Source organism: Neoarius graeffei, chromosome 24 (assembly GCF_027579695.1).
Source record: "Neoarius graeffei isolate fNeoGra1 chromosome 24, fNeoGra1.pri, whole genome shotgun sequence".
Lineage (NCBI taxonomy): Eukaryota > Metazoa > Chordata > Actinopteri > Siluriformes > Ariidae > Neoarius > Neoarius graeffei.
The window spans coordinates 45,964,742-45,990,636 of NC_083592.1; the positions used below are offsets into that span (position 1 = coordinate 45,964,742).

Below are 25,895 nucleotides of genomic sequence, written 5' to 3' on the forward strand. Positions count from 1 at the left end.
AGTACTTGTAAAACACTAAGGACAGAGCTGAGAGGGAAATACAAACCTTTCACCAAGTGATCACTGCAAATTCGAGCACGCTTCGATTTCAGTGAGAGGTTCAAAAGCCACCTTTCTCGATGTCTTTTTGTGAAATCCTGTGTTCGTTCACCCTTTTTTATTAGTTCACGGGGAACCCTGAAGAAACTTTTATCAGTTTCATGGTTTGATCGATTCAAACAACCTTAAACAACACAAGCGTAAGGCATTTTTCATGCGAGCAATACACCTTCTCTGTACGAAAGCTTTGTCAACTGAGCGTTGGTCGACCACCAGCTAAAGTTTTGAATAACTAATGAGGCGGATGTAACGTCACGTGAAATCCAGCAATACACAAACTCTAATGCACCTTGATGCTGTAACTATCGTCACATGTGCTATTTGTTTTCGAAATCACTGCCTGCTGCACTACACATATCGACTGAGGCACAGCTGGTTGACAGTATAACAAGTTTTCTTAATTAGCATGCATGGATTACAAACTTTTCAGAGTCAGGACCATGCAGGTATGTCGAAACACTAACACCAACACTAACACACAGCTGAGCAAAAGGAACAGTTAAAACTCTCCTGCTGGCATATCCTACACTCACAGTTAAACTTATCTATAGAGGTTTATAGAGATAATCAAGACGCACGACGTACTAGTAATATATTTTACATGCAGTGCAAGGACAGAACACGCGGTGCGCTTATACTGTAAACACAAACACTGGCTAATTTTCAGATATTAATTTATTTCCTTTAGTCTGTATTACTGAACTTAACTAGCAAAGTAGCTTGTTGTGCATTACTGTAGTAGCTATTTAACAGTTATTCCACGAAATCAGGTCGTACATGAGCCGACAGCCGACGAGGTGCATAGCACCGAGTCGGCTATAAACCATGTACGACAAGATTGAGTGGAATAACTGTTTTATTCTATCCACATTCACTGGATTTTAAAAAAACAGAGCATTTTTATTTTTTGCAAATTCAATGAATAAAAACTTTCTATAAAACGTCCGACAAAATCATTTCCACTTTGGCGGACTTCTTAAAAACCTATATCGATGGCTGCACGAATTGACTTTAGTGTTTTTTGTTTTTTTTTTTGTAGAAAGTGCCGTCTTGCCGAGGTATATTATAGCTTTAGACATTTATTTAATTCTTCCTTGGACATTTCAGTTCTGGAATGTTCAAACTTCTTTGAGCTTTTGAACCAATCTAAAAAAATTCAACACATTTTAATGCTTAAAGATGAAGAATGTAAACAAATCGGCGAAATGACAAGAGCAATTTGTAAAAAATACAATAATAATAATTCTTGAAAAAATAAAAAGATATGTTCTTACCATCAAATGCCTTCATTCCATATTTTGTTGGGGTTTTTTTTAATTTTTTTTTTATTTTTTGGGGGTTTTGTTTTCAAGTAGGGTTTTTATTTCATCTTTGGTTGGTTCAGCAAGATGCTCCGTGATTTTTTTCTCTCCTCACAGTATATGGGCTGATATCCTAGTACTAGAGTAGCCAATCAGAGCGCATGATTGCTCGTACCCAGTGAATATGGATAGAATCAGGGGTTAAATTGGGATTGGTTATGTGGGGGGGCTCTGCCTCGTACCCACCCCTGCCCCCGCCGCCCTGCCCCAATATACTTTTTGGAAAATAACCCTCTAATTTGATAACCATATCATATTGCACAGAGATATACACCTTATCTGTGTGTTGTAGGCCTATGTGTGTCTTGTAGTGCCCCCCTACACATTATGGCAGTTTGAATGTAGATTGGTTGGCCAATGTAACAGATTGTACAGGTTGTTGTACATTGGTTTGAAGGAAATGATTAGTGGGGGGTCTGGGGGTCCTCCCCCAGGAGTTTTTTATTATCATACATGTTATTTGCTGAATTCTGGTGCATTTTAATAAGTTGTTAGCTGACTTTACAGAGGTAGGTTGAGCAATATCATGTTAAATCTTGTCACATGCCTACAGGTGAAAAATGTGAAGGAGGAATGTTCAGTGAGAAAATTTGAAGGCTTGCACAATCTTAAACCAAAACAGTTGATTTATTTTGGAGGATAAATGTTAAATATGCCAAAACACTGTCAGTCAAATTGTCAGTCAAATATATTCATGCAGTGAATGCAACCAAATACAAACAACACTATAACATTGGAAGCATTTATTATTATTGTTATTATTATGTATTCAATTATTTATTTGGCATGTGGTGCTTTTTGTATTGTCTAGAACATACATAAGATGAGCATATTATAGCAGCAAAATAGAAGCACAATCATTTGAATGCAGCAAAAGTTTTGTATTGTAAAAGTATGATTGTGCTTCTATTTTGCTGCTATAATATGCTCATCTTATGTATGTTCTAGACAATACAAAAAGCACCACATGCCAAATAAATAATTGAATACATAATAATAACAATAATAATTACACTAATAATACACTAATAATATTAACAATAAATAATAATAAATTAACATTAAATTAAATATTAACAATAAATAATAAAACTAATAATATTAACAATACAGTGAACATAATCATTATCATATTTTTTATTATTAAAAACAAAATATCAAATAATACTGAAGAGGGGAAAAAATAATACTGATCTAAATATGTTGTGTTTTTATTTTTAGACAGTATGTGTTTTGCTAAACACATACTGTCTAAAAATAAAAACACAACATATTTAGATCAGTATTATTTTTTCCCCTCTTCAGTATTATTTGATATTTTGTTTTTAATAATAAAAAATATGATAATGACTAGAGCACAAGACGAGTGTTTTGTTTATGTTTGCCAAAGGTAGCTAACTTGAGGCAACGTTAGGCTCAACTTTTGGTCAATCTCAGTAGCTAACTTTAACTGACATCTCCCCCTTCCCCCTGGCTAATTTCTGTCGATAACTGGGGACTATGGAAATTGAACTCGCCAAATGCACAGACAGTTCGTTCAAGCACCTCTGATGGATTAGGATCGTATGCAGGTAAAAGGGGAGACGGTGTACGGAGAAAATTATAAACAAGTCACAACGCTGAAACACAAGCCCAAAAACCCGCAAACCACGACTTCTGATTTTTTTTTAAAGCGAGCTCACAAAAAAAGAAACCCCAAAGTCGCTTATAAAAAGCGGAATTGGCAACCCACGCAGTGTTCCAGAAACCAGAATCTCTGATCGCAAGTTCTGTTCTAAATAGCTTTGACAGGTCGTCTTGTTATCAGGAAAACTATGATCTATCTCATAAAAGTCATGGGTTTATTGATTAATAAAATGATATTTAATTATTCAGAACTGAAAATCGTGAAAAGGGTTTGTTGCTTTTGATGTGTGCGTGATCATATGCCATCCGCTCCGAGCTTATGTGCCGGGGCTCAGCCCCGGACAGCCCCGGCCCAATTTAACCCCTGGATAGAATAAAACCTTTTAGTTTATTAACCTAAATCAAAACGTGAGCCTTGGCAGGACACTGGAGCCTTCACTTGGTGTGTTAGCAAATGAATGTATTCATTTTATTTATTCACAATAAATCTTATTGTCTAAACCTCTTGAAGAGGAGTATGGGAATTAGCTCATGAAATTGTTATAAACCAAAGAAACTATAAGAATCTCAGTTTAGTTTTAGGATTTAGATTGTGAACTATAATCTATTGTATTGTTACTTGTTTCTGTGCTGTAGGCGATCACATATCCATCCACTGTGGCAATGGTAGGCTGCCAGTGCAACAGCGCCTTGGTATCCGTGACGTTGACTGCCACCAAACCATGAGGCTTATCCAAAGCTTAAACACACAAACACAAATACATGGTCACGCTAGATATTTTCACAGGAAGTGGCTCAGTTTCACCAAGCACCTCAGTGAGATATTACAAGACATCTAGATGACTGTATTGTGCAACTTTGACATTGACAAATTATACATGAGACTGTTAACTGGTTTTTTTTTGTTTGTTTGTGTGTGTGTGTGTGTGTGTGTGTGTGTGTGTGTGTGTGTGTGTGTTGCGCAACCAAGAAGAATGAGAGCTCCTGGAGAAGAAACCAGAAAATCAACTCCGTCTACTCAACATTCCATGGAAGTCTAAGAATAGTTACTGGGGCAGGCTGAAACATACACAGTACCAGTCAAAAGTTTGGACACACTTTTTAATAACATTTTTTTTCTTTTTTTTTTTTTTTATAAATTAAATGATACTTCATGTTAGGCTTGCAGTACTCGAGTCTGATTCGTGCCCTAATTTTAAGGACTCGTGACTTGACTTGGACTTGAGCACTGATGACTTGGACTTGTGCATTAACTGCATTTGGACTCGTAAACTGAACATGAGGACTCTGATTTTTTTCTTTATTTTTTGTAACATGCCATAATAATTTGGCACAAGATATTTATATCTACATTATGTTTTATACTAATTTCGTGCAAGAGAATGCACATTCACCTGTTCATACATCATGTTCAGGAACAAACTAACGTTAATGGCGCTAAAATGCCTGGAGAGAAGTCCCTAGGATTGTCCGCTTTGCTTATACAGACGTCTTGTGCAGTTGGAAAAAATGCACTGCGATGTGTTTCATATGTAGAAGAACTATCGAGGAGACAACGGGGACAACCTCGAACTTCAATCGTCATTTGGCAAGCCTTTACCCAGAGAAGTTAGTGACACGCTATGTTCATTGCCCTATTGATAGCGGGGTTTGCTGAGCGATGAACTAGCTAGTGTTAAAGGGCATATCCTGGACCAATTTAGTGTTTTTTATATGAAAGTATGTCCCTTTACACACTCATCCAGAAGGGTAATTTTGCACAAGGCCATCTGTCTACAGCAGAAAAAAATAAAATAACAAAACGCGTCTGGAAAAATCCCAAGGGAGTCTGGAGCCATATTGATCCAGATTCGTGACGTCATGTGCGGATCTGCCAGCAGGCTGAGAGACAAACACAGGAACACCTAATTTAGAGTATAGTCTCTCTTATTTCTTACCCTGGCAACAGTCAACTTGTGAATTGCCGATTTTCTTGGTCTTTTTCTCGGCTCTGCTTGGTCCTCGGCTTCGAGGGCCTCAGTGGATGCGGCACTTCGCCTTCTGTCAGGAGAGACGAACACGGCTGGCTCCTTTGGTGACGCTGACACAAACGGAGACAGTGTTGCTTTGGGCATTCTAACAGATGGAACTGCGTCTTTTTTCAGATCAAGTTGCTTCTTGAAGCCCATTTCCCACTGCAAATAGTTCTCAAAGTTGTTGGGCTTTATGAAGTGAGCCCCGCATATGATGCTGTGGTCTGTTGCATGTTGCCAGTTTTTCCGGGTGCCTCGCATGAAGCGCTCCCATTTCTCTCTCATTGTCCGGTCTTTTGGGAAACGATGAGTACTAATCCCATCAAGATTGGTGTTGCTACACTCTCCTACGATACATCTGTTAACCATTTTAATAATTACACGATAACGTTGAAGAAATTTGCAGAAAACCACCAGGTCGTTTTCTCATAAACAAACCAGCGCTGACGTAGGATTCAGAAGGAGGCGTCCCGCACGCAACGTCACGAAAATCAATGTTTGCCGGGAAATCCAAATGCCAAGTTTTGTCAGAGGCGGAGCAATTCGCCTCAAATGGCTTGATTTCAACTGAATTTTTCTGGTATTGCGCAAGGTAAAAAAAATTGCACAAAATGCAAAATGTGACAGGTATTTGACCAAAGTTTAATATAAAATAAGAGAATTACATTGATCTTGCTCCTAAATATACCCAAGATGTGCCCTTTAAATCGCTCATGTTATCTGCCCTGTTGATAGTGGGCGGGGCTTGCTGAGTGATGAACAAGCTTTTTATCTGTAGCCTATTAACTAAAATGGGGCAGTCAAGCAGGAACATTAGTCCAACATAGTAGCAGAGATGGTTTCACATAAAGCCAGCAACAGCCACCGTCAAATGGTGCGATTGGAGTCTTGCTCTCAGGCCCTGTCCACACGGCAACGGATTCAGGTGAATCTGATAAAATTGTTTATCGTTTCGGCCTGGCATCCACACGGCACCGGCGTTTTGGGTGCCCCAAAACGAAATCTTTTGAGAACGGGTTCCAGAGTGAAAAAATCTGGCAACGGCGCCGTTGCGAAGTCGTCTGGATGAGTAGAACGGATTTGTTTACGATGACGTCACAACCACATGACTGTGAGTGCTTCACGCCAGGTAGAAGTGTAATGAACTCGATGCGAGTTGTCAACAAATCCTATAACTTGGTTCATGAAACGCGCTTACAAAATATTTTCACTGTGAATATTTATTGTGTAATGGTGCAAAGTGAGAGAGAGAGAGAGAGTTTGAGAGAATAGCCCTTAGGGCAGAGTCTTTAGTCCAAACACTGCGGAAGCAGTACCAAACTGCGCACCGCCCGTGCGCTTTCCAAAAACAAAAACAATCCCGCCAGCAAAAATAGGAAAAAAAAAAGGAGCGATCTCACCTCTTCAGATGTTGGTTTAAGTCCGACAATACATTCCTCAAAAAGGGCGTAGAAGAACAAAGTAATCCATCAACGTGTAGCATTCAATTTATTCCGGACCATTAAAGAATTCTGGAGGATATCAGAATGTTGGCGTACCGGCTTCCATCTACCCCCATTCATTCCTCTTTCCGCGTCTTTCGTTTTACGCTACTGATTAATAATCAAAACTTTGTGTGGCTGATGCTACAGAAGAAGGGGTTTATGCACATGCGTCTACTTCTTCTATTGTTCTGGTGTCTCCGATGGGACCGTCGTACAGCGCACATAGAGGTGTGGCATGTGTATTGCATCGTTTTCAGCAAGCATTGCGTTGCCATATGTACCTGATATTTTACTGAGCCGTTGCCCATGTGGATGCGATATTTAAAAAAAATAAAAATCTCGTTGCCGTTGTCGTGTGGATGTAGCCTCAGACTCGACTCAGACTCAACTTGAAATTTTCTTTAATGACTTGGACCGGACTCGGACTCGAGGTTTAGTGACTCGACTACAATGCTGCTTCATGTCTTAAAGTAATGATGATGTCGTTTCTCTTTATTTAAGTACACATAGGCCTTGGTCTGAGAGTTAGTGAGATACAGGAGTTAGGACAACAAAGGTTTGAGGAGGGCGTGGTACTGAGCGGGTGAATAATGAATTTTTTAGTAAAATGTTTTTCAAATGAAGCTTTTTACTGTGAGATTGGTACCTTGGATAAAACTACATAAATATTATAATGTCTTTTGAATTGTAGGACATACTACTGTACAATCATTTGATGAAGTTTGTGTGTGTGTGTGTGTGTGTGTGTGTGTGTGTGTGTGTGTGTGTGAATTATACCTGTTGTGACTGTATCAGAGGCTGGCTCACTCTCCTCCACACCCTTCACTGATATCACGATCACTCCGTAGGTCACCCCAGGCGTCAGGTTGGGCAGAACAGTCTGGGACTCACCTCCGTCCACGATGATTGACATCGGTTTTCCTTCAGATGGAGTACAGAATCAGCTATTGGCCATGGAGGCTGTTAGATAGAGTATATGCATGTGGTGCAGAGCACCATAAGATGGCAGCGCGATCAGACAAAAGGTGCTGATCGGTTAAACAGTCTACTCTGATGGATTGCGTCCATTAACAGGCTGATTGATCTGAAACTTGAGCATACCAAAAAGGACATTGTGTCACCAGCTCTGGAAATTTTTTTTTTTATAACCCGTGATTTTTTTTGACATTCCAAAGTCAAATTGCTAGAAATATAAGATGATTTCGATTGGGGACAGTTTGATTAGAATGAATGGATTTTGTCAAAACTGTGTCTCTACACAAATGATGGATGATCTGTGAGCGCTGAGCTTGCAGATCTGCATTTATCCTACACAGAACTTCACTTGGAGATGTGCTTAAGACATAAAATATGAAACTCCATCACAGTAGGCAAGTTCTGCGCAGTGGTGGCTTAGCAGGAAGCGGTGGCTCAGTGGACTGCTGATCAGAAGGTCATGAGTTCAGAATGTGGGATAAGAGCAGACACATTTACCTCCAAGAATGGGCACGTAGGTGACCCGGTAACTGTCGACGCGGTAACGAGGGATAGTCCAGTGGACAGTGGCAGAGGTATCAGTCACATCAGAGAACCGAATACCCGTTGGCTTGCCCAGAACTGGCAGGAGATGACACATATAGTCACAACAAGCAGAGTAAAGACTCTGATAATCACACATATGCTACACATATGGCTGAAAAACGGTGAAGTATTTCTTTAACATTCAGCATTGAACTATGTGCGTGTGTAAACTGTACCTGTTGTAAATGTATCAGAGGCTGGCTCACTCTCCTCCGCACCCTTCACTGATACGACGCTCACTTGGTAGGTCACCCCAGGTGTCAGGTTGGGCAGAACAGTCTGGGACTCACCTCCGTCCACTGTGACTGTTATGGGACTGTCTGCAGAGGGGGTACAGAACCAGTTTTTGACTACAGAGTGCACCAGATTCAAGCATATGATACACTACAGAGCACCACAAGAGGGCAGCACAATCAGAGAAAGGGTGCTGATTGGGAAAACAGACGACTCTGATGGATTGCATCCATTAACTCGCTGATTGATCTGAATACCTGAGTAGAACATTTCCACACCAAAAAGCACATTTTGTAACTGTGGAAGGTTTAGAAATTCCAGGGTTAGAAGGTTTTGTTAATTTATCATGCCAAAAAGATTTCAATCAATTTTCTGACATACAGTTGTGTGTTTAGGTAAGCTTGTTTAAATTATTTTTGAAGTTAATAGAAGACACAATTGCTGAAGAAAATGATTTTTAATGTTTTTTTTTTTTGCTAATGTTAATGAACACATATTTTATATTTAATGAATAAAAAACAGTAGTAATTGTGGCCTGTGCAAAAGTTTGGACATTCTTCCATCTGTAAAGTCGCAGAACGTAAGTTAACTTATTAGGCCTTAGCTGATTCATTAGGACTTGTTAGGCAGGTCAAAGATCGTCATTAGGAATAATAATTCCAGAGTGCAGTAAATAATCCATTCCATCCATTAACACTTACAGTACCGTTCAAAAGTTTGGGGTCACTGTGAAATGTCGTTATTTTTGAAAGAAAAGCACTGTTCTTTTCAATGAAGATCACTTTAAACTAATCAGAAATCCACTCTATACATTGCTAATGTGGTAAATGACTATTCTAGCTGCAAATGTCTGGTTTTTGGTGCAATATCTCCATAGGTGTATAGAGGTCCATTTCCAGCAACTCTCACTCCAGTGTTCTAATGGTACAATGTGTTTGCTCATTGCCTCAGAAGGCTAATGGATGATTAGAAAACCCTTGTACAATCATGTTAGCACAGCTGAAAACAGTTGAGCTCTTTAGAGAAGCTATAAAACTGACCTTCCTTTGAGCAGATTGAGTTTCTGGAGCATCACATTTGTGGGGTCGATTAAATGCTCAAAATGGCCAGAAAAATTTCTTGACTATATTTTCTATTCATTTTACAACTTATGGTGGTAAATAAAAGTGTGACTTTTCATGGAAAACACAAAATTGTCTGGGTGACCCCAAACTTTTGAACGGTAGTGTGTCCTGTGCAGGGTCACAGGCAAGCTGGAGCCTATCCCAGCTGACTACGGGCGAAAGGCGGGGTACACCCTGGACAAACTGCCAGATCATCGCAGGGCTGACACGTAGGCTACGTTTACACTAGACCGTATCTATCTTGTTTTCTTCGCGGATGCACTGTCCGTTTACATTAAACCGCCTGGAAACACCTGGAAACGGGAATCCGCCAGCGTCCACGTATTCAATCCAGATCGTGTCTGGTCCGGTGCTGTGTAAACATTGAGAATACGCGGATACGCTGTGCTGAGCTCTAGCTGGCGTCTCATTGGACAACGTCACTGTGACATCCACTTTCCTGATTCGCTGGCGTTGGTCATGTGACGCGACTGCTGAAAAACGGCGCGGACTTCCGCCTTGTATCACCTTTCATTAAAGAGTATAAAAGTATGAAAATACTGCAAATACTGATGCAAATACTGCCCATTGTGTAGTTATGATTGTCTTTAGGCTTGCCATCCTTCCACTTGCAAGTAGTAAGTGATATGCGCTGGGATCACACACACAGCGGCTCAGTCCCGAATCGTGGCTTGTGCACTTCACTCGCGCGCTGTGTGAGCTGCGCAGGGCCGGAGTGCGCACCCTCCAGAGGGCACTCGCTGTTCAGGGCGGAGTGATTTGGAGCGCAGGATGCCTGCGGAGCCGAGCATATCCGCGTATTGGCGTTGCTGTGTGCACGGCTAACGGTTTTAGTGTAAACGCGAATCGTTTTAAGAACGTTAATCTGATGATCCGCTGATTTGGCGTAATGTAAACGTAGCCATAGACACAGACAACCATTCACACTCACATTCACACCTACGGTCAATTTAGAGTCACCAGTTAACCTAACCTGCATGTCTTTGGACTGTGGGGGAAACCGGAGCACCCGGAGGAAACCCACACAGACACGAGGAGAACATGCAAACTCCACACAGAAAGGCTTCTGTCAGCCACTGGGCTTGAACCTACAGTAGAACCTTCTTGCTGTGAGATGACAGTGCTAATCACTACACCACTGTGCCACCCCTAGTAACTTCTCAGACTCTTAAAAGTCTGTGCTAACTTTCAATAACCACGGGTTCCATTAAGCAGCTGACTGAGGACAGGAAAATGAAGCTAATTGATGAATACAAAGTATAAGAAGGCTAGAAAAAAATATCAAAGTATTTCTTGCTGTCTTTAGTGTCATGCTTAGGGGAACTATGAAAGTCAAGGTGAGATCTGGAAGACCAAGAACACTTTTAGGTAGAACTGCATGTATGCTGGCCAGAAATGCAAAGCAATAATGTCCCTAATATGACACTAAGGACCTGCTGGAAGGTTTAGCTGACACATGAGTGGTGGTGCACTGTTCTGTGTTCTCTCTTTGTAGCATTGCTGGCACAAACATGAACTGCATGGAAGAGTCATCAGAAGAAAACCTTGCCTGCGGGGATGAAAAATAATATGTAGATAAGCCAGAGGTCTTTTGCACAATTGCTGTGAATTGATGTAGTAAAAATGAACCCTTTGGCTGCAATCACCAAAGGTATGTTTGTAGGAAAAAACATAAAGAACGAGCAGCAGGTGGTAAAAACAACACCTTGCCAAATGTTAAGCATGAGGAGAGTCTGCTATGCTTTGGGGTTTTGTGGCAGCCAGTGGCACATAATACATTGCACAGGTACAACCCCGATTCCAAAAAAGTTGGGACAAAGTACAAATTGTAAATAAAAATGGAATGCAATAATTTACAAATCTCAAAAACTGATATTGTATTCACAATAGAACGTAGACAACATATCAAATGTTGAAAGTGAGACATTTTGAAATTTCATGCCAAATATTGGCTCATTTGAAATTTCATGACAGCAACACATCTCAAAAAAGTTGGGACGGGGCAATAAGAGGCTGGAAAAGTTAAAGGTACAAAAAAGGAACAGCTGGAGGACCAAATTGCAACTCATTAGGTCAATTGGCAATAGGTCATTAACATGACTGGGTATAAAAAGAGCATCTTGGAGTGGCAGCGGCTCTCAGAAGTAAAGATGGGAAGAGGATCACCAATCCCCGTAATTCTGCACCGACAAATAGTGGAGCAATATCAGAAAGGAGTTCGACAATGTAAAATTGCAGAGTTTGAACATATCATCATCTACAGTGCATAATATCATCAAAAGATTCAGAGAATCTGGAAGAATCTCTGTGTGTAAGGGTCAAGGCCGGAAAACCATACTGGGTGCCCGTGATCTTCGGGCCCTTAGACGGCACTGCATCACATACAGGCATGCTTCTGTATTGGAAATCACAAAATGGGCCCAGGAATATTTCCAGAGAACATTATCTGTGAACATAATTCACCGTGCCATCCGCCGTTGCCAGCTAAAACTCTATAGTTCAAAGAAGAAGCCGTATCTAAACATGATCCAGAAGCGCAGACGTCTTCTCTGGGCCAAGGCTCATTTAAAATGGACTGTGGCAAAGTGGAAAACTGTTCTGTGGTCAGACGAATCAAAATTTGAAGTTCTTTATGGAAATCAGGGACGCCGTGTCATTCAGACTAAAGAGGAGAAGGACGACCCAAGTTGTTATCAGTGCTCAGTTCAGAAGCCTGCATCTCTGATGGTATGGGGTTGCATTAGTGCGTGTGGCATGGGCAGCTTACACATCTGGAAAGACACCATCAATGCTGAAAGGTATATCCAGGTTCTAGAGCAACATATGCTCCCATCCCGACGACGTCTCTTTCAGGGAAGACCTTGCATTTTCCAACATGACAATGCCAAACCACATACTGCATCAATTACAGCATCATGGCTGCGTAGAAGAAGGGTCCGGGTACTGAACTGGCCAGCCTGCAGTCCAGATCTTTCACCCATAGAAAACATTTGGCACATCATAAAACGGAAGATACGACAAAAAAGACCTAAGACAGTTGAGCAACTAGAATCCTACATTAGACAAGAATGGGTTAACATTCCTATCCCTAAACTTGAGCAACTTGTCTCCTCAGTCCCCAGACGTTTACAGACTGTTGTAAAGAGAAAAGGGGATGTCTCACAGTGGTAAACATGGCCTTGTCCCAACTTTTTTGAGATGTGTTCTTGTCATGAAATTTAAAATCACCTAATTTTTCTCTTTAAATGATACATTTTCTCAGTTTAAACATTTGATATGTCATCTATGTTCTATTCTGAATAAAATATGGAATTTTGAATTTTCCACATCATTGCATTCCGTTTTTATTTACAATTTGTTCTTTGTCCCAACTTTTTTGAAATCAGGGTTGTAGATGCAAGAATAGATTCCACTCTATATCAGCAATTATTTTATCCACAGTCACTGGATATGAGCAATCGAGCAATCTGATTGGCTACTCTACAACTAGGCTATCAGCTTATATATCGTGAGTAGAGAAAAACAAAATGGCGAAGCGTATTGCTGAACCAACCGAGGACGAAATAAAAACTTCTCAAAAACAAAACCCCAAAAAATACAAAGAATAAAATATGGAATAAAAGTATTTGATGGTAAGAATGTATCTTTTTTTTTATTTTTCAAGAATTATTATTATCATTGCAATTTTCACAAATTGCTACTGTCATTTCGCGGGTTTGTTTACATTCTAAGTGGAAATTATTTTGTTGGACGTTTTGTATAAAGTTTTTATTGATTGAATTTGCAAAAAATAAAAATGCTCTGTTTCTCAAACTCCAGTGAATGTGGTTATAATAAAACAGTTATTCCACTCAATGTTGTCGTACATGGCTAATAGCCCTATCAGCTCATGTATGACTCGTGGAATAATTGTTAAATATGACAAAGCCGGTCAAGAAACTGAAGCTGAAACGCGCTTGCCATCTACAACAGGACAATGATCTGAAACATACCACAAAATCCACCATGAACTACTTGAAGAAACACAAGCTCATGCACTGACATCCCAAAGTGAATTTGGAAGAAGAGTTGGATTGTGGACACTAATTATAATAAAAGGATTGTGTCAGTGTGCGGATGATGGATGATTTATTTGTTAGCTCCAAGCTTGCAGATTTATGTACGTGTAGCATTTACAATGCTGTACTACACTGAACTTCAACTGAGGACGTACTTAAGACATTATAAAATATATAAATCCCCAATGAAGGCTGTAGAGAAATTGGCAATATGGCAGGAAGTGGAATTATCGAGGAAGCACTTACCTCCGTGAACGGGTACGTAGGTGACTCTGTAGCTGTCGACGTGGTAGTGGGGGACAGTCCAGTGAACGGTGGCGGAGGTATCGGTGATATCAGAGATGCGAATACCTTTTGGTTTGCCCAGAGCTTAAAGGAGATGATGCATAATGAGACAGCATGACAAGCAGAGCAAAGACTCTGTGATAACCACACATATGCTATGCATTTGGCCGAAAAATGGTGGAGAATTGTATTTCTTTAACATTCAGTTCAGCATTAGATCCACACAGCAAATTCCTCAGTGTTGAATTAACACTTTCAGAGTTAATTTGTGTCCAATTGGACCTATATAAACTGTTTAATTCAACACTGGGGATTTTGCTGTGCAGGAGTACAGTTGGTTAGTGAAGGATCTGATAGCTTTACAGACTGGAGTTGACTTATAATTTTGCACATTTTTGGGTGGAAAAAGTGCGTTTGTGAATTGTACCTGTTGTAAATATATCAGAGGCTGGCTCACTCTGCTCCGGACCCTTCACTGATATGACGCTCACTCTGTAGGTCACCCCAGGTGTCAGGTTGGGAAGAACAGTCTGGGATTCACCTCCGTCCACTGTGACTGTTATGTGACCGTCTGCAGAGGGGGTACAGAACCAGCTTTTGACCACAGAGTGGACCAGAGTTATGCATGTGATACAGAGCACCACACAATAGCAACACTATCAGACAGAGGGTGCGGATTGTGATAAATTGCATCCATTAACCTGCTGATTGAGCTGAAAATCTGAGCAGATCCTTTCCATGCCAAAAAGAACATTGTGCAACTCTGTGACTTTTAGAAACTCTGATTTTTTTTGTTAATTTATCATGACAAATAGATTTCAATCCATTTTCTTATACAAACCCTATTTCAAGAACCTGTATTACACAAGGAGGAAGTCATTAATCAATTCTATGCAGAAACGCTGCTGATTTCTCTGGGTCCGAACTCATCTCAGATGGACCGAAAGACAGTGGAAATATTTTCTGTGGTCAGATGAGTCCACATTTCAAATTCTTTTCAGGAAAACCAGACGTCGACTTCTCAGTGCCAAAAGTGAACACAACCATCCAATTTGTTGTCAGAGAAAGGTGCAAAAGCCAGCATCTGTGATGGTATGGGGGGCATCAGTGCCAACAGCATGGGTGACTTGCATGTGTGTGAAGGTACCATTGACACTGAGGCATATATGGGGATTTTAGAGGGACATATTTATCAAGGCGACATCTCTTCTCGGGAAGTTCATGCTTATTTGAACAGGACAATACCAGGCCTCATTCTGCACAGGCTACAACAGTGTGGCTTTGTAGACACAGAGTGCATGTGCTTGACTGGCCTGCTGCCAGTCCAGCTCTGTCTCCTATAGAGGATGTATGGCACATCATGAAGAGAAGAATCAGAAAATGGCGACCATGGACTGTTGAACAGCTGAAGTCATGTATCAAAAAAGAATGGACAAAAATTCAAATTGCAAAACTACAACAATTAACACCCTTAGTGTCCATATGATTAAAAAGTGTTATTAAAAGGAAAGGTGATGTAACAGAATGGTAATAATGCCTCTGTCCCAACTATTTTTGAGTGTATTGCAGGCATCAAATTCTTACTTTGTTTATAGTTAAGAATACAATTAGGTTGGTCAGTAAAATTATTGAAAATCTTTTCTTTGTACAACCCCGATTCCAAAAAAGTTGGGACAAAGTACAAATTGTAAATAAAAACGGAATGCAATAATTTACAAATCTCAAAAACTGATACTGTATTCACAATAGAACGTAGACAACATATCAAATGTCGAAAGTGAGATATTTTGAAATTTCATGGCAAATATTGGCTCATTTGAAATTTCATGACAGCAACACATCTCAAAAAAGTTGGGACAGGGGCAATAAGAGGCTGGAAAAGTTAAAGGTACAAAAAAGGAACAGCTGGAGGACCAAATTGCAACTCATTAGGTCAATTGGCAATAGGTCATTAACATGACTGGGTATAAAAAGAGCATCTTGGAGTGGCAGCGGCTCTCAGAAGTAAAGATGGGAAGAGGATCACCAATCCCCCTAATTCTGCGCCGACAAATAGTGGAGCAATATCAGAAAGGAGTTCGACAGTGTAAAATTGCAAAGAGTTTGAACATATCATCATCTACAGTGCATAATATCATCAAAAGATTCAGAGAATCTGGAAGAATCTCTGTGCGTAAGGGTCAAGGCCGGAAAACCATACTGGGTGCCCGTGATCTTCGGGCCCTTAGACGGCACTGCATCACATACAGGCATGCTTCTGTATTGGAAATCACAAAATGGGCTCAGGAATATTTCCAGAGAACATTATCTGTGAACACAATTCACCGTGCCATCCGCCGTTGCCAGCTAAAACTCTATAGTTCAAAGAAGAAGCCGTATCTAAACACGATCCAGAAGCGCAGACGTCTTCTCTGGGCCAAGGCTCATTTAAAATGGACTGTGGCAAAGTGGAAAACTGTTCTGTGGTCAGACGAATCAAAATTTGAAGTTCTTTATGGAACTCAGGGATGCCGTGTCATTCGGACTAAAGAGGAGAAGGATGACCCAAGTTGTTATCAGCGCTCAGTTCAGAAGCCTGCATCTCTGATGGTATGGGGTTGCATTAGTGCGTGTGGCATGGGCAGCTTATACATCTGGAAAGACACCATCAATGCTGAAAGGTATATCCAGGTTCTAGAGCAACATATGCTCCCATCCAGATGACGTCTCTTTCAGGGAAGACCTTGCATTTTCCAACATGACAATGCCAAACCACATACTGCATCAATTACAGCATCATGGCTGCGTAGAAGAAGGGTCCAGGTACTGAACTGGCCAGCCTGCAGTCCAGATCTTTCACCCATAGAAAACATTTGGCACATCATAAAACGGAAGATACGACAAAAAAAACCTAAGACAGTTGAGCAACTAGAATCCTACATTAGACAAGAATGGGTTAACGTTCCTATCCCTAAACTTGAGCAACTTGTCTCCTCAGTCCCCAGACGTTTACAGACTGTTGTAAAGAGAAAAGGGGATGTCTCACAGTGGTAAACATGGCCTTGACCCAACTTTTTTGAGATATGTTTTTGTCATGAAATTTAAAATCACCTAATTTTTCTCTTTAAATGATACATTTTCTCAGTTTAAACATTTGATATGTCATCTATGTTCTATTCTGAATAAAATATGGAATTTTGAAACTTCCACATCATTGCATTCCGTTTTTATGTACAATTTGTACTTTGTCCCAACTTTTTTGGAATCGGGGTTGTACTTTTGTCAGTTAAATAAAAGTTCACATGAATAAACAAATCATAGAGTTTTGTTTTTATTGCATTTTGAAAATATCCCACATTTTCTGGAAATGGGATTTGTATATGGTGGTGTGCAAATGTTTGGGAAACCATGGGCAAATTACATATTTTATTGATTTTTGAATGAAAAGAAGTAAACACACCCTCTGCAGCAAACTATTTAAAATTTATAATGAATGAACTTAAAAAAAAAATACAGTAAGTGGTAACTGTGTCATGTGCAAATGTTTGGACATCCTTGGAGACCTTCATTGACTCATTCGGACTCATTAGGCAGGTGCTGAATTATCATACTGAAAGCTGTGTGGAAATTGGTAATAACCCAGAACATGGAATGAGAGTAGAAACACTTACCTTCATCAATAGGAGCGTAGTTGACTCGGTAGCTGTCGATGTGGTAGTGGGGGACAGTCCAGTGGACAGTGGCAGAGGTATCAGTGATATCCGAGATGTGAATACCTTTTGGTTTGCCCAGACCTTGAAGGAGATGACACATAAGGAGGACACAACAAGCAGAGCAAAGACTCTATGATAATCACACATATGCTACACATATGGCCGACAAATGGTGGAGTATTTCTTTAACATTTAGCATAGCACTATGTGCGTTTGTGTAAACTGTACCTGTTGTAAACGTATCAAAGGCTGGCTCACTCTGCTCCGGACCCTTCACTGATACGACGCTCACTCGGTAGGTCACCCCAGGTGCCAGGTTGGGCAGAACAGTCTGGGACTCACCTCCGTCCACTGTGACTGTTATGTGACCGTCTGCAGAAAGGGTACAGAACCAGCTTTTGACCATGGGTTGGACCAGATTCAAGCATGTGATACACTACAGAGCACCACAAGATGGCAATACAATCAGAGAAAGGGTGCTGATTGGGAAAACAGATGACTGATGGATCGCATCCATTAGCTTGCTGATTGATCCGAATACCTGAGTAGAACATTTCCACACCAAAAAAGCACATTGTGCAACTCCTAGACTTTTAAAATCTCTGCTTTTTTGTTAGTTTATCATGTCAAATAGATTTCAATCAATTTTCTTATGCATAGTTGTGTGCAAATGTTTAAAATCCCTGGACATATTACATGTTTTATTGATTTTTGGATGAAAAGAAGTAAACACAGCCTCTGCAGCAAACTATTTAAAAATCTTATATCTAATGAACTTCAAAAATCTCATCTCATCTCATCATCTCTAGCCGCTTTATCTTGTTCTACAGGATCGCAGGCAAGCTGGAGCCTATCCCAGCTGACTACGGGCGAAAGGCGGGGTACACCCTGGACAAGTCGCCAGGTCATCACAGGGCTGACACATAGACACAGACAACCATTCACACTCACATTCACACCTACAGTCAATTTAGAGTCACCAGTTAACCTAACCTGCATGTCTTTGGACTGTGGGGGAAACCGGAGCACCCGGAGGAAACCCACGCGGACAGAACATGCAAACTCCACACAGAAAGGCCCTCGCCTGCCACGGGGCTCGAACCTTGACCTTCTTGCTGTGAGGCGACAGCGCTAACCACTACACCACTGTGCCGCCCCAACTTCAAAAATATGACAAAAAATACAATAAAATAGTAATTGTGTCATGTGCAAAAGTTTGGACATCCTTGGAGGCCTTCACTGACTCATTAGGCAGGTACTGAATTATCATGCAATCAATTCTTGGACACTTCAAACCTTGTGTTTGCACTCTAAAAAGCTGACTGAAAATCAGGAAATAAATCTATTTGATGCCTACAAAGCAGAGGAAAGCTACGGTATAAAAATACCACAGTGCTTCCAGGTCAGGCTTTCCACCATCCAAAACATTTTTTTCTGAAATGCCAGTTCAGAGGAACTGTGGAGATGTGGAAGTAAAGGCAAGATCTGGAAGACCAAGCAATCTTTCAAATAAAACTGCCTGTATGCTCGGAGGAAAGCCAAAGCAAAACCTTTATATGACACTAAGGACCTGTAGGAAGGTCTTGCTGGCACAGGAGTGCTGTTGGGCCATTCTACTCTGCACCATTGCTTGTATAAACATGAACTGCATGGAAAAGTCATCAGATGGAAAACAGACATGAGACTTAATTACAAACATGAATTACTGACCAATGCAAAACAATATGTAGATAAGAGGTATTCTGGAAACACATGCTATGGACTGATGAAGTAAAAAAATATAGAACCCTTTTGCCACAATCACCAAAACATATATTTATAATAATAAAAAAAAGAGCAGCATTTTTTAAACAATGGGCGGCACGGTGGTGTAGTGGTTAGCGCTGTTGCCTCACAGCAAGAAGGTCCGGGTTCGAGCCCCGTGGCCGGCGAGGGCCTTTCTGTGTGGAGTTTGCATGTTCTCCCCGTGTCCGCGTGGGTTTCCTCCGGGTGCTCCGGTTTCCCCCACAGTCCAAAGACATGCAGGTTAGGCTAACTGGTGACTCTAAATTGACCGTAGGTGTGAATGTGAGTGTGAATGGTTGTCTGTGTCTATGTGTCAGCCCTGTGATGACCTGGCGACTTGTCCAGGGTGTACCCCGCCTTTCGCCCGTAGTCAGCTGGGATAGGCTCCAGCTTGCCTGCGACCCTGTAGAACAGGATAAAGCGGCTAGAGATAATGAGATGAGATTTTTAAACAAATCCCTTGCGAAATGTTAATCATTGAGTGGTGGGGAGGGATGTATTATGCTTTGGGCTGTATGGCAACCAGTGGCACAGGAAATATTTCACAGATACCGTAGGTGTAAGAATGGATTCGAGTCAGTATCAGAAAGTTCTGGCAGCAAATGGTACACAGTCAGTCAAGAAATTGAAGATAAAAAGAGGTTGGATTGTGCAACAGGACAATGATCCAGAACATACCACAAAAGCCACCATGAGCTACTTCAAGAAATGCAGACTGAAGCTTTTGGAATGACGCCTTACAGTCCCCTGACTTGAACAGCTTTCAAAATATGTATGTAGGTTGATCTTAAACATGTCGTGCATGCAACAAGGCCCAAGAATATTTCAGTTAGAAGCGTTCTGCAAGGAAGAGTGGGTGAAAATGAATTAAACAAGAATAGAGAAACTCCTAGCTGGATACAGAAAGCGTTTGTAAGCTGTGATATCTGCCAAAGCAGGTGTTACGAAGTGCTGACTTCAAACTTTTGGAGCAAAATATGCAAGTTCGTGAGGGTGAGGGATGCCAAAACGTTTGCAAACAACTGTAGGCCTATAACATACTTTATAAATCACATTTTTAGGAAAGACCAACCAAGCACTGACATTCTAAAGTCAGTTGAATGAACGGATTGTGTTAAAATGATGTCGCTGCACATATGATGGATGATCGGTGAAGTCCTACTTTGAGAAGATCTACTAGCATTTCCAAAGCCCATCCTATACTGAACTTTAGCTGGAGAAGTTTATACACATTATAAACTGTGAATCTCCAGTGAAGACTTTGTACAAATTGGCAATAAGCCAGAATATGGAATGAGAGTGGAGGCACTTACCTTCATCAATAGGAGCGTAGTTGACTCGGTAGCTGTCGATGTGGTAGTGGGGGACAGTCCAGTGAACAGTGGCAGAGGTATCAGTGATATCAGAGATGTGAATACCTTTTGGTTTGCCCAGACCTTGAAGGAGATGACACATAATGACATTACAAGCAGAGCAAAGACTCTGTGATAATCACACATATGCTACACATATGGCCGAAAAACGGTGGAATATTTCTTTAACATTCAGCATTGAACTATGTGTGTGTGTAAACTGTACCTGTTGTAAATGTTTCAGAGGCTGGCTCACTCTCCTCCGCACCCTTCACTGATACGACGCTCACTCGGTAGGTCACCCCAGGTGTCAGGTTGGGCAGAACAGTCTGGGACTCACCTCCATCCACTGTGAGTATTATGAGACTGTCTGCAGAGGGGGTACAAAACCAGCTTTTGCCCATGGGTTGCACCAGATTCAAGCATGTGATACACTACAGAGCACCACAAGATGGCAGCATGATCAGACAGAGGGTGCTGATGGGGAAAACAGACGACTCTGATGGACTGCATGCATTAACATTTTGATTGATTTGAATACCTGAGCAGATCATTTCCACGCCAAGAAGCACATTGTGCAACTCCTACGGTAGACTTTTAGAATCACTGGGCTTTTTTTGTTAGTTTATCATGTCAAATAGATTTCAATCAATTTTCTTACATAACCCCAATTCCAAAAAAGTTGGAACACTTTGTAAAACATAAATAACAACAGAATGTGAAGATTTGAAAATCATGGAAACCCTATAATTCATTAAAAATAGTACAAAGACAACACATCAAATGTTGAAACTGAGAAATTTTATTCATCTCATCATCTCTAGCCGCTTTATCCTTCTACAGGGTCGCAGGCAAGCTGGAGCCTATCCCAGCTGACTATGGGCGAAAGGCGGGGTACACCCTGGACAAGTCACCAGGTCATCACAGGGCTGACACATAGACAACCATTCACACCTACAGTCAATTTAGAGTCACCAGTTAACCTAACCTGCATGTCTTTGGACTGTGGGGGAAACCGGAGCACCCAGAGGAAACCCACGCGGACACGGGGAGAACATGCAAACTCCACACAGAAAGGCCCTCGCCGGCCCCGGGGCTCAAACCCAGGACCTTCTTGCTGGGAGGCAACAGCGCTAACCACTACACCACTGTGCCACCCTAGAAATTTTTTTGTTTTTTGAAAAATATATGCTCATTTTGAATTTGATGTCAGCAACACGTTTCAAAAAAAGTTGGGACGGGGCAACAAAAGACTGAAAAAGTTGTGTAATGCTAAAAAAACAACTGATTTGGTTAATTGGCAGCAGGTCAGTAACATGATTGGGTATAAAAAGAGCATCCCAGAGAGGCGGAGTCTCTCAGAAGTAAAGATGGGGAGGGGTTCACCACTCTGTGAAAGACTGTGGACAAACAGTGCAACAATTTAAGAATAACGTTCTTCAGTGTAAAATTGCAAAGAATTCGGGGATCACATCATCTATGGTCCATAATATCATTAAAAGATTCAGAGAATCTGGAGAAATCTCTGTATGCAAGAGACAAGGCTGAAAACTGACAGTGGATGCCTGTGATCTTCAGGCCCTCAGGAGACACTGCATTAAAAGCAGACGCATGTCTGTAGTGGAAATCATTCTATGGGCTCAGGGACACTTCAGAAAACCATTGTCTGTGAAAACAGTTCATTACTGCATCCACAAATGCAAGTTAAAACCAGATATAAACAATATCCAGAAACACCACCACCTACTCTGCGCCCGAGCTCTTTTACGATGGACTGAGGTGAAGTGGAAAATTGTCCCGAGGTCTGATGAATCAAAAGTAGAAATTCTTTTTAAAAATCATGGACACCACGTCCTCCAGGCTAAAGAGGAGATGGATCATCCGGCTTGTTATCAGTGCACAGTGCAAAATGCAGCATCTGTGATGGTATGAGGGGGCATTAGTGCACATGACATGGGTAGCTTGTACATGTGGGAAGGCATCATTAATGCTAAAGGATATATACACGTTTCAGAGCAATATGCTGCCATCCAGACAAATTTTTTTTCAGGGAAGGCCTTCCATCGTTCAGCAAGATGATGCTAAACCACTTTCCGCACATATTGAAACTGCATGGCTCCATAGTAAAAGAGTCCAGGTGCTAAACTGACCTGCCTGCAGCCCAGACCTGTCTCCCATTTAAAACATTTGGCATATTATGAAGCGCAAAATACAACAAAGGAGACCCCGAACTGTTGGGCAACTGAAATTGTATATCAGGCAAGAATGAAAAAATATTTCTCTTTCAAAGCTACAGCGATTGGTCTCCTCAGTTCCCAAATGTTTACAGAGTGTTGTTAAAAGTAGAGGTGATACAATACAGTGGTAAACATGCCCCTATCCCAACTTTTCTGAAGCGTGTTGCTGACATAAAATTCAAAATGAGCATATATTTTTCAAAAAACAATAACATTTCTCAGTTTCAGCATCTGATATGTTGCCTTTGTACTATTTTCAAAGAAATATAGGGTTTCCATGATTTGTAAATTATCACATTCTGTTTTTATTTACAGTTTACACAGCATCCCAACTTTTTTGGAATGGGGCTGTACATAGTTGTGTGCAAATGTTTGGGAAACCCTGGACATATTACATGCTTTATTGATTTTTGAATGAAAAGAGGTACACACAACCTCTGTGGCAAACTATTTAATGCACTTACAATAAAATAGTAATTGCGTCACGTGTAAAGTAATTGCGTCCAAACAAAAGTTTGGACATCCTTGGAGGCCTTCACTGACTCATTAGGACTCATTAGGCAGGTACTGAATTGTCGTTAGGAATAACAATTCCAAAGCGTAATGAATTCTCTGACACGTCCAACCTCGTGCTTACACTCGACAACCATGTGTTCCTCTAAAAAGCTGACTGAGAATCAGGAAATAAATCTATTTGATGCCTACAAAGAAGGGGAAAGCTATAAAAATACCATAGTGCTTCCAGCTCAGAATTTCCACCATCCAAAACATTTTTCTGACTTGAACATCTTTCAGAATGTGGTTAGTTTGATTTTACGTATGTTGTGCATGCAAGAAGGCCCAAGAATATCTCAATTAGAAGCGCTCTGCAAGGAAGAGTGGGTAACCGTTAATTAAAGAAGAAGATAAGAGCTACTATCTGAATACAAAAAAAAAAAAAAAAACATTTGTAAGCTGTGATATCTGCCAAAGGGGGTGTTACTAAGTGATGATTTAGAAGGGTGTTCAAACATTTGGAGAAAATATGTCAGTTGGTGAGGGATGTACATACTTTTGCAGACAACGATAGGCTTGTAAATGACTTTATAAATTACATTTTCAGGAAAGACCATCAAGCACTAACATCCCAAAGTCAGTTGAATGAATGGATTGTGCCAAAATGGTGTTGCTGCACATATGATGGATGATCTGTGAGGTCCTACTTTGACAAGATCTACTAGCATTTGCAAAGCCCATCCTATACTGAACTTTAACTGGAGAAGTTTATACACATTATAAACTGTGAATCTCCAGTGAAGACTTTGTACAAATTGGCAATAAGCCAGAATATGGAATGAGAGTAGAAACACTTACCTTCATCAACAGGAGCGTAGTTGACTCGGTAGCTGTCGATGTGGTAGTGGGGGACAGTCCAGTGAACAGTGGCAGAGGTATCAGTGATATCCGAGATGTGAATACCTTTTGGTTTGCCCAGACCTTGAAGGAGATGACACATAAGGAGGACACAACAAGCAGAGCAAAGACTCTATGATAATCACACATATGCTACACATATGGCCGACAAATGGTGGAGTATTTCTTTAACATCCAGCACAGAATCATGTGTGTGTGTACCTGTTGTAAATGTATCAGAGGCTGGCTCACTCTCCTCCACACCCTTCACTGATATGACGCTCACTCGGTAGGTCACCCCAGGTGTCAGGTTGGGCAGAACAGTCTGGGACTCACCTCCGTCCACTGTGACTGTTATGGGACTGTCTGCAGAGGGGGTACAGAACCAGCTTTTGACCATGGGTTGCACCAGATTCAAGCATGTGATACACTACAGAGCACCACAAGATGGCAGTACAATCAGAGAAAAAGTGCTGATTGGGAAAACAGACGACTCTGATGGATTGCATTCATTAACATGCTGATTGATCTGAAAACCTGAGCAGAACATTTCCACACCAAAAAGCACACTTTGTAACTGTGGAAATTTTAGAGCCTGTAAATTATTTTCTGGTTAAATTATTGTGCCAAAAAGACGCCAATGATTCTCTAAGATATTAGGATAAGGTACTTTATAAATCATATTTTCATGGAAGACAAACTGAGTACTGATGTTTCAAAATCAATTTGTTAGAAATATAAATGTTTTGGATTGTCGATACTAAGATTATAGTAATTATTATAACGGCAGAGATGATGGATGATTCGTGAGCTCTAAGCTTGTAGATCTACTTCTAACATTTACAATGCCCGCACTATGCTGAACTTCAGCTGGAGAAGTACTTAACACATCATAAAATATGAATCTCCATAGACAGCCATGTAGCAATAGGCAGAAAGCCAGAACATGTCTGTGACAGAGTGATCAAGGGAACACTTGCCTCCATGAATTGGCACATAGGTGACTTGGTAGCTGTCAACGCGGTAATGGGGGACAGTCCAGTGAACGGTGGTAGAGGTATCGGTGACATCAGAAAAGCGAATACCATTTGGTTTGCCGAGACCTTGAAGGAGACAACACATAACGAGACAACAAGCAGAGCAAACACAAAGTGTTAGCAGCAGTGTGAACACAAATCCGACGTGTTACTGGTACCAGTCCTAGATGAACCCAGTCCAGTAGACAGATGGCTTCAAAAAGACTCTGGAAAGAAATATGAGGCATATGAAATATTAAAAGTTAGTATAGAATGGAGAAAGACAGAGTTGAGACAAAAAAAGAGCTCAAGCCTTTCGGCCATTTTTCACTGTCAGGTGGCAGAATCTTGCGTGACAGACATGAGGAGATTAACTTGCCTCCATTACATGAGTACAATGGTGCGACATGCCAACGTCAGACTCAAGAGGGAAGAGAGGCCCCCTGGGATAGAGCCAGACTACCAGAGACAGACACATATTCAGTAAAAACACAGACCCAATTGCTCTGTCCAATGGATAAACCCTGTGACTGGACAGTTAGTGAAAGATGTCAGATACAAAAGAAGAAGAAAAAGAA

At 40.9% G+C, this 25,895-nt stretch overlaps 1 protein-coding gene across 2 annotated transcripts in view; it reads right to left on the minus strand.

The window, feature by feature from the left end:
- tncb (tenascin Cb) overlaps nt 1-25,895 on the minus strand; it is a 99,837-nt gene that overhangs the window by 30,531 nt on the left and 43,411 nt on the right. For both annotated transcript variants that reach the window (XM_060907377.1, XM_060907376.1), the window contains 13 exons: nt 25,282-25,404; nt 24,524-24,667; nt 24,263-24,385; nt 20,899-21,042; nt 20,634-20,756; nt 17,764-17,907; nt 17,494-17,616; nt 14,271-14,414; nt 13,805-13,927; nt 8,319-8,462; nt 8,056-8,178; nt 7,360-7,503; nt 3,706-3,825 (listed from right to left, as the gene is read on the minus strand). In XM_060907377.1, coding sequence (XP_060763360.1) covers nt 3,706-3,825; nt 7,360-7,503; nt 8,056-8,178; nt 8,319-8,462; nt 13,805-13,927; nt 14,271-14,414; nt 17,494-17,616; nt 17,764-17,907; nt 20,634-20,756; nt 20,899-21,042; nt 24,263-24,385; nt 24,524-24,667; nt 25,282-25,404 — 1,722 coding nt within the window. The remainder of the gene's footprint in view (nt 1-3,705; nt 3,826-7,359; nt 7,504-8,055; nt 8,179-8,318; nt 8,463-13,804; nt 13,928-14,270; nt 14,415-17,493; nt 17,617-17,763; nt 17,908-20,633; nt 20,757-20,898; nt 21,043-24,262; nt 24,386-24,523; nt 24,668-25,281; nt 25,405-25,895) is intronic.